Consider the following 14,527-nt stretch of genomic DNA (forward strand, 5'->3'; position numbering starts at 1 on the left):
TATACATCTAAGCAACTACATCTCCCAAATGTCAAGGTCTATTTCTCCCAAACTCCACTAGTGTTCAAATTTGGAAATATTGAGTATTCATGCCAAGTTTGGTCCAGATCCATCATAGTTTGAGTCCACAGTGCTCTCTGGATATAGGTGAACTACTACTCCAAAACTCAAGGTCAATGCCCATCAAACCCTTCTGTTGGTCATGGGAGTTCTGTGTGTTGATTCAACTTCATCATTGGTGGAGTTCAGAATGCTCTTTGATTGGAAGTGAACTATAAATCCCAGCAACTACAACTCCCAAATGACAAAATCAATCCTACACACCCCCCCCAACCCCACCAATATTCAAATTTGGATGTATTGGGGATTTGTGCCAAATGTGGTCCAGTGAATGAAAATACTTCTTGCATATCCGATGTTTACATTACAATTTGTAACAGGAGCAAAATGACAATACAGCTAAAAGACAGTTATGAAGTAGCAAGGAAAATAATGTTATGGTTGGGGGTCCCCACAATATGTGAAACTATAGTAAGGGGTTGTGGCATTAGGAAGGTTGAGAGCAACTGTATTAGACATTGCACTTTTTTTGGGGCGTGTCAGGAGTGACTTGAGAAACTGCAAGTCGCTTCTGGTGTGAGAGAATTGCCCGTCTGCAAGGATGTTGCCCAGGGGACGCCCAGATTATATGATGTTTTTATCATCCGTGTGGGAGGCTTCTCTCATGCCCCCGCATGAGGAGCTGGAGCTCATAGAGGGAGCTCATCCGCCTCTCCCCACATTTGAACCTACGACCTGTCTTCAGTCCTGCCGGCACAGGGATTTAACCCACTGCGTCACTGGGGGCTCCATCACACCGATCCCATGGTTGTCATTTAGCTGCTTCAGTAGTACTATCATTTACCGAACAGCTGCTTGCATAGCAAGTTTTTGAGTTGTTTTCAGAACACTAGAAGGGAGGGGGCCAATCTAATCTCACTGGGGAGGGAGTTCCACAAGCGAGGGGTCTACACCGAGAAGGCCTTGTCTTTTGTCTCCACCAATCGCACTTATGATGATGGTGGGACTGAGAGCAGGACCTCCCCAGCTTATCTTAATGTTCAAACTGGTTCATAAAGGGAGATATATTAGGACAGGTAAGCTGGACTGGAACCATTTAGGGTAGGCCAAAGCCAGCACTTTGAATTGTATTCGATAGCAGACATGCAGGCAGTGGAGCTGACGCTACAGGGGGTTGTGTGCTCCCTGCAGTCCACTCCAGTAAGGAACCTGACTGTTGGCCATTGGATTACTTGAAGTTTCTAAACAGTCTTCAAAGGCAACCCCATGTCAAATGTGTTGCAGTAGTCTATTTGAGATGTAACGAGAGCATGGACCACCTTGGCCATGTCTGGCTTCTCAAGGTATGCACGCAGCTGGTGTGCACGTTTTAATTCTGCAAAGGCTCCCCTGGCCACCACCGAACACTGAGGTTCCGGGCTCAGCATTAAGTCCAGGAGCACTCTGAGTCTCTCCCAGCCTGAGTAACTGTTAGAGAAGCTATGGGAAAACAGTTTATCTTGACTTGAGTTGTCCAGACAAAGATGTTGTATCCGGTTTCAGAGCTTGGTTGTAACAAGTTGACTAGAATAATGTTTGTAACATACATACATGGTATATAAAAGTATATGCATTTTGCAGGATTGTGAAAGAAGTATATTGTACTTCTTTCTGCAACATAATTGGGGTTCTTGGCAGAAAAGATTTCTAGACAGTGTTCTTGTGGCCACGGATTGACTACAGGAGTGAGTCTGGACACATTCTCACTATCCTTGAGCACCAAAGAAGAAGAAATAACCTTACAGAGAGGGTTGTTCACTTTCTTGGGGTGCTTAAGAACAGCTAAAATGCAGCCAGACCTGCCCCCATAGCTGATCAGTGCCCAGGAAAAAAAATGAAGCTATGCCCTCGAAGCCTCCATCCACAAAAGAAAGGAGAAACAGATCATGGGCATAAGTATGTAGGCAAAGATTTGGGCTATGTAGGATCTCAGCCATTACGATATAATGACATTACCAGTTGTCCATTATAGAATCATAGAGTTGAAGAGACCTCATGGGCCATCAAGTCCAACCCCCTGCCAAGAAGCAGAAAAATTGCATTCAGAGCACCCCCGACAGATGGCCATCCAGCCTCTGTTTAAAAGCTTCCAAAAAAGAAGCCTCCACCATACTCTGGGGCAGAGAGTTCCACTGCTGAACGGCTCTAACAGTCAGGAAGTTCTTCCTAATGTTCAGATGGAATCTCCTTTCTTTTAGTTTGAAGCCATTGTTCTGCGTCCTAGTCTCCAGGGCGGCTCCCTCCTCCAAGTGACTTTCTCTTATTACTTATACTATTCTAATTTTCAAACCACCAGTTAGAATTTATTGTATTAAGTTGGGTTATATATTGTAGTAAGTGGGGTTATATTGTATTAGGAATAATAGTGATTGATCACTGGGGGATTATGGTTATTCTTAACCCTCTCTCTAAGCTAGGAGAAAGGGAAAAGGATAGTCCTAAGGGACAGAGGCAGGTTTAACATTGTTAAGTTTAAGTTTGTTAAGTTGAGTTTAAGATAAGAACTTTGCACTGTTGTTTTTCAGAAGAAAGCGGGGAGGGAGGGCTAAGTCGGCCCCGGCCCTGATTATGCCGTCTGGAAATGGCAAGAAAAAACTTTTTCTTTGCCATTCCTCTCCTGGATAGTGGGGAGGGATTGATATCCAGACGGGGGAGGGGGGAAGGGAAGGGAGGGAAGCAGGGTTGGGGATGCGAGGGAACAGTGGGCCAAAAATATGATATAAGGGGAATGGAAAGCACAAAGACCTACAAAGTGAATTAATTAAATGTAATGGCTCCACCAGATTCTATCCACTTGATGTCAGTCAACATTAATGGTCTGAAATCAGAAGTTAAAAAAGATAGATTACGTAAATTACTATCAGAGAATCAGGTAGCAATCGTGTGTCTACAGGAGACTCATCATGTTGGGAGATTAAAATTGTTAAATTTAGTGAATTGGGATGTTCAATATGAGTCTAAGGGTACAAACAATTCTCGGGGAGTTGCTATTATAATTAAAAATGATCTTGCTTTCGTAACAGAGAAATGTATTACAGATGAGGAGGGGAGGTTCATAATGGTATGTGGAAAATTAAATGATTGTAAACTTTCTATCATTAGTGTCTACGGGCCCAATAAGGGGCAAAAAAGATTTATTAATAAAATCTTTAAAAAAATAGAACGAGAGGCAGAGGGGGATATAATTATAGGTGGAGATCTGAATTTAGACCTCTATAAGGGTAGGATCAATAAGAAGACTGGGAAAATGAGGGGAGAAAATAAAATTAACCTTAAAAAATGGAATCTTCGTGATGTTAATGAAAGATTAGGACAAAAAGTCGACACCCCCACATATTACTCTGCTAGGCATAATTCCTTTTCCACTCTAGATTATTTCCTTATTGGTAATAATAATGTGCTACCCATTGTGGAGTCATCAGTTGGGAATAGGTGGCCAGGAGATCATGCCCCTCTTTTTCTTAGAGTGGGTAACATAACTAGGAGAAAGGAATATAAATGGAGATTTAATCCACTAGTAACAGCCAAGGAACAAGATAAACAAGAGTTAAAAGCGGAAATCAAGCAATTCTTTGAAATTAATAGATCCCCTGATTTAAAAGAAAATATAATCTGGGATGCCTTCAAAGCCGTTATTAGAGGGAAATGTATCACAATGGAAATAGGTATTAAAAAAAATTAAAACAAAAAAAAGAGGAGGTAAAACAGAAAGGGGATAAACTATTTCAAAATTTTCAAAAAAACCCAACAGATCAAAATAAGGAAAGATGGAAGGAGAATAGGAAGATAATAGAGGAGTTAGAGAAAATTGAACTAACAAAAAAATACCTGTTTGTAAAAAATGATTTCCAAATTAACTCCATAAATAATACTAAGAGATTAGCTAGCTACCTTAAATCAAGGAAAGGAAGGAATAAGATATTAAAATTAAAAGATGCAAAAGGACAAATGAAAACCAAAGAGGAGGATTTGAGAGAAATAATGGCTAGTTATTATGAAAATTTATATTCGGATAAAAAAAATTGAGAAAGCTGAGGGAATTATCACGAGAAAATTAGACCTCCAAGCACAATCAAAACTGAATAGACCTATCACCAGTAAGGAAATCGAAGAGGTCATTAACAACCTTAAACCAAACTCCTCTCCTGGACCGGATGGCTTTATGTCTAATTTTTACAAAATATTCAATTTAGAAATTACCCCGCAGTTACAAATTTTATTCAATGAGATATTAAAAAACAAAATTATCCCAGGAACATGGAAGAATTCTGAAATAATTACAATTCTGAAACCTAACAAAGACGAAACCAACCCAAATTCATATAGACCAATTACCCTGTGCAATGTAGACTATAAAATTTTTACAAAACTTCTTGCAAATAGATTGGCTGATATAATTCCAAATTTAATAGGTGAAGACCAATATGGGTTTATCAAAAATAGAAGATTAGCTGATCCTATAAGAAATATCCTAAATATAATTAATCATGCTACCAGGGAAAAGGAGAAACTTTTGTTACTAAAACTAGACGTGTATAAAGCATTCGATACGGTCAACCATCAATACTTGCATAAAGTTTGTGAAGACTTTAATTTGGGGAAACAATTCTGCGAAATAATAAAGGAACTTTATAAAGATAACCAAACACAAATATTGATTAATGGGACCAAAACAAGAATTATTAAGATTAATAGTGGAACAAAGCAAGGATGCCCCCTTTCCCCCATCCTATTCGCGCTGGCAATAGAACCCCTGGCAAATCTAATTAGAAACAATGTTAATATTGAAGGTATAAAAATAGGGACAGAAGTAATGAAAATCAACCTTTTTGCTGATGATGCCATGGTGTTATTAGGGTCACCAGAGGACTCTATAAAGGAAGTTATAAATACGATAAAGAAATTTGAGAAATTATCAGGATTGGCCATAAATATACAAAAATCGGAAATATTACACAAAAATTTGACTCCTAAAATGTTAAAAGAAATCCAGAGTATTACAGGGATAAAACTAGGAGAGAAGAAGATAAAATATTTGGGTGTATATATTCCCAAAAACCTTAACAAAATAATCCAATCTAATTATAATAGCTTATGGAAAAAAATAAACAAACAGATGTGTAGTTGGAAAAAACAAAATTGGGATATATCAAGCAAAATTAAAATGGTTAAAATGATGATTCTCCCCAAATTTTTATTCCTGTTCCAAGCACTCCCATGTAGTATCCCCATCAAAATTATTCAAAAATGGGATTCTTCGATTAAAAATTGGATAGAAGGAACAAATAAAAATCGTATTCCCAAATCAGTATTTTATTCCTTAGAAGAGAATGGAGGATGGGGTGCCCCTAATTTACAGAATTATTTTGACGCATGCCAATTAACAAGACTGATAGAACTAGATTTTGATGATTCAAGAAGATGGGCTAGAATTGAAAAAGCAATAAATGGATGGAACTACTGTTTATGTTTAAAAGGACGGGTTGATAAAAAAATCTTAACAGAAACTAAAGAGGGACCATTGATCTCATCTTTGGAATGTTGGAAAAAATGGCAAAACAAACTACAAATTAATAGGGTAGATATACTCCCAATAGGGTTTCTAGACAATAGAAAAGAACAGACATTTGGTAAAGTTATAACAAAGCTGAAACAGAATGGAATGAATCTGATAAAAGACCTCTTGAACTCAGATGGGACAATTAAGGATTGGGAGACAATAAAGGGTAAATGCGGTCAAGGTAATTGGCTTCTTTGGAATGGATTAAAACAAAGGATCATTAAAGAGAAGAAAAAAGAAGGCCCTGAAACAGCCCTAGACCAAATTCTAAAATGGAAAATAGAAAAGGAGAAGGGGCTGATGGGGTTTATTTATAAGAAATTAATTGGAATACAATATAACTTGAAACAAGCCTTGATAGAAATATGGAAAGAAGATTTAAATAATAAAGTTTTAGAAATAGAAAATTGGATTGACTCAATTAAAAGTCTTAAACATATAAAGATCAGAGAAACGCAAAGGAAATTATTGACTAGATGGTATAGAACCCCAATTAAAATAGCCCAGATGACAAAAAACACCACAAAACTTTGTTGGCATGGATGTGGGATAATTGGCTCTTATTCCCACATGTGGTGGGAATGTGATAGAGTACAAGAGTTCTATAGCAAGGTAATGAAGGAAATGGAAGAAATAATAGGATATAAACTGGCTTTGAATAAAATAGAACTTTTTACAAAGAAATTAGACAAAAATGATAACTGCAAAGACTGGGAGGAAATTATAAAATACATGATATTAGCTGCCCAAGCAACTGTAGCGTTGGGGTGGAAAGATTATAGAAAATGGGAGGTTAAAAAATGGTATGAGTATTTAGCAGAATATATGCTCCAGGAGTACATCTACGAAAAAAGAAGCAAATACACAACAAGCCGTCTTAAGAAAACTTGGTTGCAGAAATGGGAAAGACTGATAGAAAAAGTGGAAGGAAATGAAATATATAAGGTGCTAAACCATTCTCTTTATACAATTGTTCATTTAAATTAAGTTCTAAATTAACATATTTACTGTTCCTTGAAGGGTGGGGGAGGGGGGAGGAGGGGTGTAAAATCGTAAGACACAAGGGTAAGGTGAAGGGGAGACAGATAAGAGCATTTGGTAATTATAAGGTGATATGTGTTATATGGTAAGAGATATGTTTCCAGAATGCAATTTAGTAACTGAATTTCTAACAATGTGTGGAGGCGATGGTATTATATTTGTGTCGGAAAATTCTAATAAAACAAAAAACAAAAACAAAAAAAAAACAAATGACTTTCTCTCACATATTTATACATAGCTATCATGTCTCCTCTCAGCCTTCTCTTCTTCAGGCTAAACATGCCCATCTCTTTAAGCCACTCCTCATTGGGCTTGTTCTCCAGACCCTCGATTATTATTTTTCAATGTAACAACAGTGTAACGCTGTGCCTTTTCAAAAGGCTAACCACTAACACAATGGGTGTATGCAGGTTCACCAAGAGACTTACCCACCTTTCTTTTTTCTCTTTTACTTTTAGTGGACTACAATATTTTCAAGGTATGTTTTGGGGGGGGGGGGGAGGTTTTTTCCCCAGTTTCAGGTGAATGCATTTCCTAACAATATGCAGAAATTCCTGTATATCATAAATAGAGAAGCTTGTTGCCAAATGAGCTGTCAGCATTCCAAGGGCATCGGAGGAGCAAGCTGCCCTCAGATTTATTACCATGTCAGATGCCACGTCATCAGGGCCAGTCCCATTATTGGGCAGAAGGAGGCAGCTGCTTCAGGTAGCAGACTTCAGATGACACGGATTATCATCATCATCACCATTATATTTATTTATACCCCGCTTTATCTCCCCAAAGGGGTCTCAAAGCAGCTTGACATAAAAGCATTAGTAAACAATTTAAAATATACAAATAGAATTAAACACAGCCTACTCTTCATGCCTTAAAGTTGGCACACACTCACTGATTCATTACATGCTCCAACATCTTCCAGCTATCATATTCTATAATTCTATGAAATAGAATAGGGGGTACCCACAGGAACACCCCTTACTTCACATCACTGAGCACTTCAACATACACAAATTTGAGAGCTCCTGTCCCACATATTTTTTGCTGTTTTCTCAAATTATATACTGATTACTGAGCTCAGAAGCACGCAGCATGGGATAAAATCCTATGTTGGTGGGAAAGTGAATCCTTATTCCTATATTTGATTACTACATTTTTAAGTAAAGTTGAATTGATCCTGTTAAATTGCTCTAATTCTATGCTACTATTCCTATGCTACTATACCGCACTATCCACCTTATTGGCCATCTTATTCTTTAACTAGTTTTGCATAGTGGCCCCCTCCCTCCCCTCCAAAAATGAGTCTGTTGTTGCTTATTATTGTTTGTGCTGTTTTTATGCTATTTTAATATGTTACTGGTCTGCTTTAACTGTATGTTACTTTGGGCTTGGCCCCATGGAAGCCACTCTTGAGTCCCCTTGGGGAGATGGAGGCGGGATAGAAAAATAAAGTTGTTCCTCTGCCTCCTCCTCCTCCTCCTCTTCTTTTTCTTCTTCCTCCTCCTCCTCCCCCTCCCCCTTCTTCTTCTTCTTCATCATCTTCTTCCTCCTCCTCCTCTTCTTCTTCATCTTCTTCCTCCTTCTCCTCCCCTTCTTCTTCTTCTTCCCTTCCTCCTCCTGCTCCTCCTCCTCCTCCCCTTCTTCTTCTTCTTCTTCCTCCTCCTCCTCCTCCTCCCCTTCTTCTTCTTCTTCATCATCTTCTTCTTCCTCCTCCTCCTCCTCCTGTGTTTTTAGTATGCACTTTAAAGGAGCTATTCAAGGTTCTGAGCTGTATTTCCCCAGTAAATTCAGAATTTTGGACAACATGAAATAAACCCAAGGTAAATTTACTGTCCCATTAACCTGGAAGCTACCAGCGATGTGGCATTTATATAAAGCAGTGGTTCTTAACCTTTGGACTGTGGACCACCAGTGGGCTGCGAGGACAAAAATCTGGTCAGTGAGCCTCCTTCCTCTTTTTTAAAAAAAATATTTTATTTTTGCTCCTTTTGTGCTGCCTGCCACTCCTTCCCTTTAACTGACCAGTCCTGACCCCTTGGATAGCTCTAGATTATTAAATATGGTTTTCTGTGGGCTAACAGATGGCAACTATTGGATGGCATATGTTCTGTATTTATTATTTATTTATTCATTTCCTGCATTTGTACCCCACCCTTCTCATCCCGGGCAGGGGGGAACTCAGGGCGGCCTCACAGCAAGCACCATTTGGTGCATCAGTGTCATAAAAAACATTCAACAGACACTGTATCACAGCGTTTCTCAACCTGGGGGTCGGGACCCCTGGGGGGGGGTCACGAGGGGTTGTCAGAGGGGTCACCAAAGACGATCAGAAAGCACAGTACTTTCTGTTGGTCATGGGGGTTCTGTATGGGACGTTTGTCCCAACTCCTTCGTTTGTGGGGTTCAGAATGCTCTTTGATTGTAGGTGAACTATAAATCCCAGTAATTACAATTCCCAAATGTCAAGATCTATTTTCCCCAAACTTCACCAGTGTTCACATTTGGGCATATTGTGTATTTGTGCCAAGTTTGGTCCAGATCCATCATTGTTTGACTCCACAGTGCTCTCTGGATGTAGGTGAACTACAACTCCAAAACTCAAGGTCAATGTCCACAAACCCTTCCAGTATTTTCTGTTGGCCATGAGAGTTCTGTGTGCAGTTCCATTGTTGGTGGAGTTCAAAATGCTCTTTGATTGTAGGTGAAAAAATCCCAGCAACTACAACTCCCAAATGACAAAATCAATCACCCTCACAACCCCACCAGTATTCAAAATTGGGTCAGGGGAGTTCTGTGTGCCAAGTCTGGTTCAATTCCATCTTTGGTGGAGTTCAGAATGTGATTGTAGGTGAACTATAAATCCCAGCAACTACAACTCCCAAATAACAAAATAACCCACCCACCCCCCATCCCACCAGTATTCAAATGTGGACGTATCAGGTATTTGTTCCAAGTGAATGAAAATGCATCTTGCATATCAGATATTTACATTACAGTTCATAACAGGAGCAACATCACAGTTATGAAGTAGCAACAAAAATAATGTTATGGTTGGGGGTCAATACAACATGACGAAGTGTATTAAGGGGTCACAGCATTAGGAAGCTTGAGAAACACTGCTGTATCAGAAGATAGAGCCAATGTAGTCTATCCAATGCAATTTTCTGAATCGGCACCCCAAACAATTGAACCAAATTTAAAAGTTGACCAAAAACTGAATTATAACTCTTTGGGTACTAATGTTGGGGAGTGGTCCCTGGTCAAAGTGGTTCCGGGTCAAAGTAGTCCCTATCAAAAAAAGGTTGGGAACCACTGATTTAAAGAGATCACATGGCAGTTAGACCAAGTTTGTGCCTGATACTATCATGTAAATCTCACATGCTCAATCCCAGGTCTATGATTATCCTGCTTGTGTCATACACATGTTTTCATTTTCTGTAATGTATTTATTGCCTTAAAAGTTTCAAGGTCTGTAGGATTATGGATACCCACATTTGAAGGCTAAACACTGAGATTTTCGGATGATATCTGGTGATGTTAAAGGGACTATGCTCTGATGATGTTGTAAGGAGGCAGCCCCTGATTATGTCATTAAATCTGATGCAATAATTACTACAGTGGCATGAGGGTGCATTTTTTAAAAAGCACGAGGTCTAACAAATGAGACTTATATATACACACATATTTATCGAGGCAGACAAAAATGGAAGGCCAGAGATTTGGCAACCCATTTGTATCTATGATATGATATGATATGATATGATATGATATGATATGATATGGAGCTCCCGGTGGCGCAGTGGGTTAAACCCCTGTGCCGGCAGAACTGAAGACCAACAGGTCGCAGGTTCGAATCCAGGGAGAGGTGGCTGAGCTCCCTCTATCAGCTCCAGCTCCTCATGTGGGGACATGAGAGAAGCCTCCCACAGGATGATAAAACATCAAATCATCCGGGCGTCCCCTGGGCAATGTCCTTGCAGACGGCCAATTCTCTCACACCAGAAGCAACTTGCAGTTTCTCAGGTCGCTCCTGACATGACAAAAAAAATGATATGATATGCCATGCGCTTCCGTGCTGGAAGGTCGTTACCAGAAGACCCCATACACTGAGAGGCTATGTTCCTGTGACTCAGGTCACATAGAAACAACGGAGCATATGGTTCTGCAGTGCCTGTTTTATAGAAGACATTCAATCTCATCTTATCTCGCCATGGAAAATTAAATACTCAGGACGCTATGGACAATTCTTCACGGCTGCGATTAAATGACGATTGAGGGTCAAAAGACCTAAGCTTTACCTCTGGAACATAGATGGGAAATCAGATATAGACTGATACTTATAGTATTGGATATCCTCCCCTCCCCGGTGCCATCCCAACTACCTCTCTTTAGACTGCCTTCGGATGATCTCGTGGGTTGAGTTGGGTTTTAATAACTACTTGTATGTGGTTTTTAGTTTAGATTTTAAAATTTGTTGAAGTTTGAAGAATATGACCCCTTGGGTTTGATGTGGATGTGTGGAACTGGGTCCCTCTGTTATGATCTGGTCATCGACCGTAATAAAGTTTACTTACTTACTTGGTATGGTATGGTATGGTATGGTATGGTATGGTATGGTATGGTATGGTATGATATGCATGATTTGCTGTGAACCCTCTGAAATACTCAACATCGCTGCGTGATATCCCTCATTTTAAAGATTCAAAATGTCTGGGAATTTTAGATACCAGCAAAGCCTTTCTTGTGAGAATGGAGGATGAATAAGGAAGTTGATTAACAGTTCCTGGAAACTCCATTAGTACCAATTTCAGGGACTAATGAAGTGTGAGAAGGCTCGTCAAAGCAAAATAATAGTTGTAAATCTCAGTAAATTAATAAAAAGAAAAAAGAGAGATATGGAAATATCCTGGCCTGAATCCCATTATTAGTTCATACTAGAGTAGTCCCATTCAATCAGTGGGATTTGCCTACATGTTGATTCAATAGTCAGCAGTTGATTCAATAAGTCTACTCTAGAAACCAGGCCTTTATTTCTAAAGAGATTCTTAGTTATGATTTACTTTTTTTACCCTTTTCCCACTATATTAGACACTTACTTACTTACTTAGGCGATCCCTCATTGGACGAGTAAGATGGTCTTCCATGATGGGTTTCCTTGTGGATTCGTATGTGGCTGTGGAGCCCTATTCTTGACCCGCATCTTCTCCCACAGTGAAGGCATTGGTTTCCAGGTGGAAGGCGGTCCCAGTCGGGGTTGGCTTGACGCACCTTCCTCCTGACGCGTTTCTCTCTTTCATCCTCCACTCGTGCCTCCTCGAATTCTGCAGCACTGCTGGTCACAGCTGACCTCCAGCTGGAGCGCTCAAGGGCCAGGCTTCCCAGTTCTCAGTGTCTATGCCAGAGATGTTAAGGTTGGCTTTGAGACCATCTTTAAATCTCTTTTCCTGTCAATTTTCCGTTCTTAAGTTCAGAGTAGAGCAACTGCTTTGGGAGACGGTGGTCAGGCATCTGGACAACGTGGCCGGCCCAATAAGATGGCAGAGGACCATCGCTTCAATGCTGGTGGTCTTTGCTTCTTCCAGCATGCTGACGTTTGTCCGCTTGTCTTCCCAAGAGATCTGCAGGATTTTCCGGAGGCAGCGCTGATGGAATCCAGATTCACCTGCAAGAGTTGCATGTGACGTCTGTAGACAGTCCACGTTTCGCAGGCATATAGCAGGGTTGGGAGGACAATAGCTTTATAAACAAGCACCTTGGTATCCCTACGGATGTCCCGGTCCTCAAACACTCTCTGCTTCATTCGGGAAAATGCTGCACTCGCAGAGCTCAGACAGTGTTGTATTTCGGTGTCGATGTTGACTTTGGTGGAGAGGTGGCTGCCAAGGTAGCGGAAATGGTCAACATTTTCTAATGTTACACCATTAAGCTGTATCTCTGGCATTGGGGAGGGGATGACTGGTGATTGCTGGAACAGCACTTTGGTTTTCTCGATGTTTAGACACAGAAGTGTTATGGGACACATGGGAAATCATCCCAATCCAGATTCACCTGCAAGAAACTGTGTGCCTACCAACTTCACTAGGTTTTATATTCAAAACAGGGTATGCATCCATTATGAACTTATTTTTCCCAATAATCCTGAGTATAAATTGGAACTGATGTAACACCACAGTCTGTTCAGGTCTGTGCCTTTGTTCCCTCTCCATCTTAAGACTTTGACCTGGCACTCTGAATGGCTTCACCATCAAACCACTCCCTCCATTCTTCCACCTCACAAACATCTTCCCGGCTTTTAGATTTTCTAAAACATTGTTGAGTGCTTAAGAGATCTGAGGTTTATATAACTGCATCGTTTCTAGGTATTTTGATACCACTTTATTTTCTCTGGCTTTTGTAGGGGTTTCTTAGGAAAGGAATATTCAGAGGATATCATCCATTCCTTCCTCTGAAGTATATGGTGTTCATTGGTGGCCTCTCATCCAAGTAGAAACCAGGTTTGAATATGCTTACGCTCCAAGATCAGACAAAATTTTGGTGATTTCAGAGTATTAGGCAAAATTAGTCCCCGGCTGTAGATCAGTGGTTCCCAACCTTTGGGCGTCCAGGTATCTTGGACTTCAGATCCCACAGTTCCTATCAGCTGGTAAGCTCGTTGGGATTTCTGGGAGTTGAAGTCCAAAACACCTGGAGACCCAAAGGTTGGGAACCACTGCTGTAGATAAAATACGGACTGGAAACTACTTTAGTGGTGAAGGTCTAGACCAGTGGTTCTCAACCTGGGGTTCCCAGATGTTTTTTGCCTACAACTCCCAGAAATCCCAGCCAGTTTACCAGCTGTCAGGATTCCTGGGAGTTGAAGGCCAAAAACATCTGGGAACCCCAGGTTGAGAACCACTGGTCTAGATTCATACACAGTGCAGAAGACATAGTCAATTATCTGCATCTCAGTGGTGAAATGGTTCAGTTGTTGATTTTGAAAATGACAATTACAAGCTAGGTCAAATCCTAAAAAGGTGATCTTCATATGGAAATGGCAGAACAGTATCTGGATTGTCGTCGCAAAGCAGCAAATAAGAAAACAAGTCACTAGAACAACAATTTTGGGTCTTGCCATGAAAGAAGCAGACAAAGGACACCATCTTACCGTATCTGCATCTGTATTGACAGACTCCATTCTTCCCTCCGAGCAGCTCTGAGACAAAATCTAAATAGCCATTTACTGCATCAAAGCCATCGCGGATGGTCCCGATTCCCCAGTCGGAAAAATAGCCTTCCTCTGGCGGAGGTGTACTGTCTTGCATTATCTCTTCAGTACATCTCCCTACGGTCAGAGAGAAGCAGAATATCAGCACACTGAATGCTAATCTCATTGTGGAGTCCGACAAAACAAATCCCAACACCAGGAATGTAAATGCAAGGAAACTGAGTGAGGTGAATGAGAAGGGAGCACTTTTGAGCACAGGGCATATGCACACTCCTCTCCGATGGACTTTAAACTCTGCTCTGGGAATAGGATGAGATCACCACACTCAGGGAGCACAAAGTTTAGATACTTTGGTCCAAGCACAACAAACCCAACAAGAGTGCATTGCCCAATATTTAAGCCTCTTTTGTTTACTCCCTGGCTTGGTTCCAGTTAAGAGGTCAACACAGGTGGATATCTGACATGGCAATGATAATCATAAAATGCTGTTGGGAGTGGATAGGGGAATGTGTGCCCATGGTTCCTCGTCATTTGTTCTGCTGGCTAGGGCTGAAAAAATTGCCTACCAACGACACTGGTTTCCCATTCCTGCTATAGGGAGACTTTCACTTGTCCAAGATCCT

At 40.5% G+C, this 14,527-nt stretch overlaps 1 protein-coding gene across 2 annotated transcripts in view; it reads right to left on the reverse strand.

Annotated features, from left to right (window-relative positions):
- Positions 1-14,191, reverse strand: part of PLA2G12B (phospholipase A2 group XIIB) — a 36,359-nt gene extending 22,168 nt beyond the window's left edge. The window contains exon 1 of one of the 2 annotated variants that reach the window (XM_060768817.2): positions 13,845-14,191. In XM_060768817.2, coding sequence (XP_060624800.1) covers positions 13,845-14,070 — 226 coding nt within the window. In that variant the 5' untranslated portion in view covers positions 14,071-14,191. The remainder of the gene's footprint in view (positions 1-13,844) is intronic. The other variant, XM_060768816.2, reaches the window with a different exon arrangement.
- Positions 14,192-14,527: the final 336 nt, after the last annotated feature.

Source organism: Anolis sagrei, chromosome 3 (assembly GCF_037176765.1).
Source record: "Anolis sagrei isolate rAnoSag1 chromosome 3, rAnoSag1.mat, whole genome shotgun sequence".
NCBI classification, from domain to species: domain Eukaryota; kingdom Metazoa; phylum Chordata; class Lepidosauria; order Squamata; family Dactyloidae; genus Anolis; species Anolis sagrei.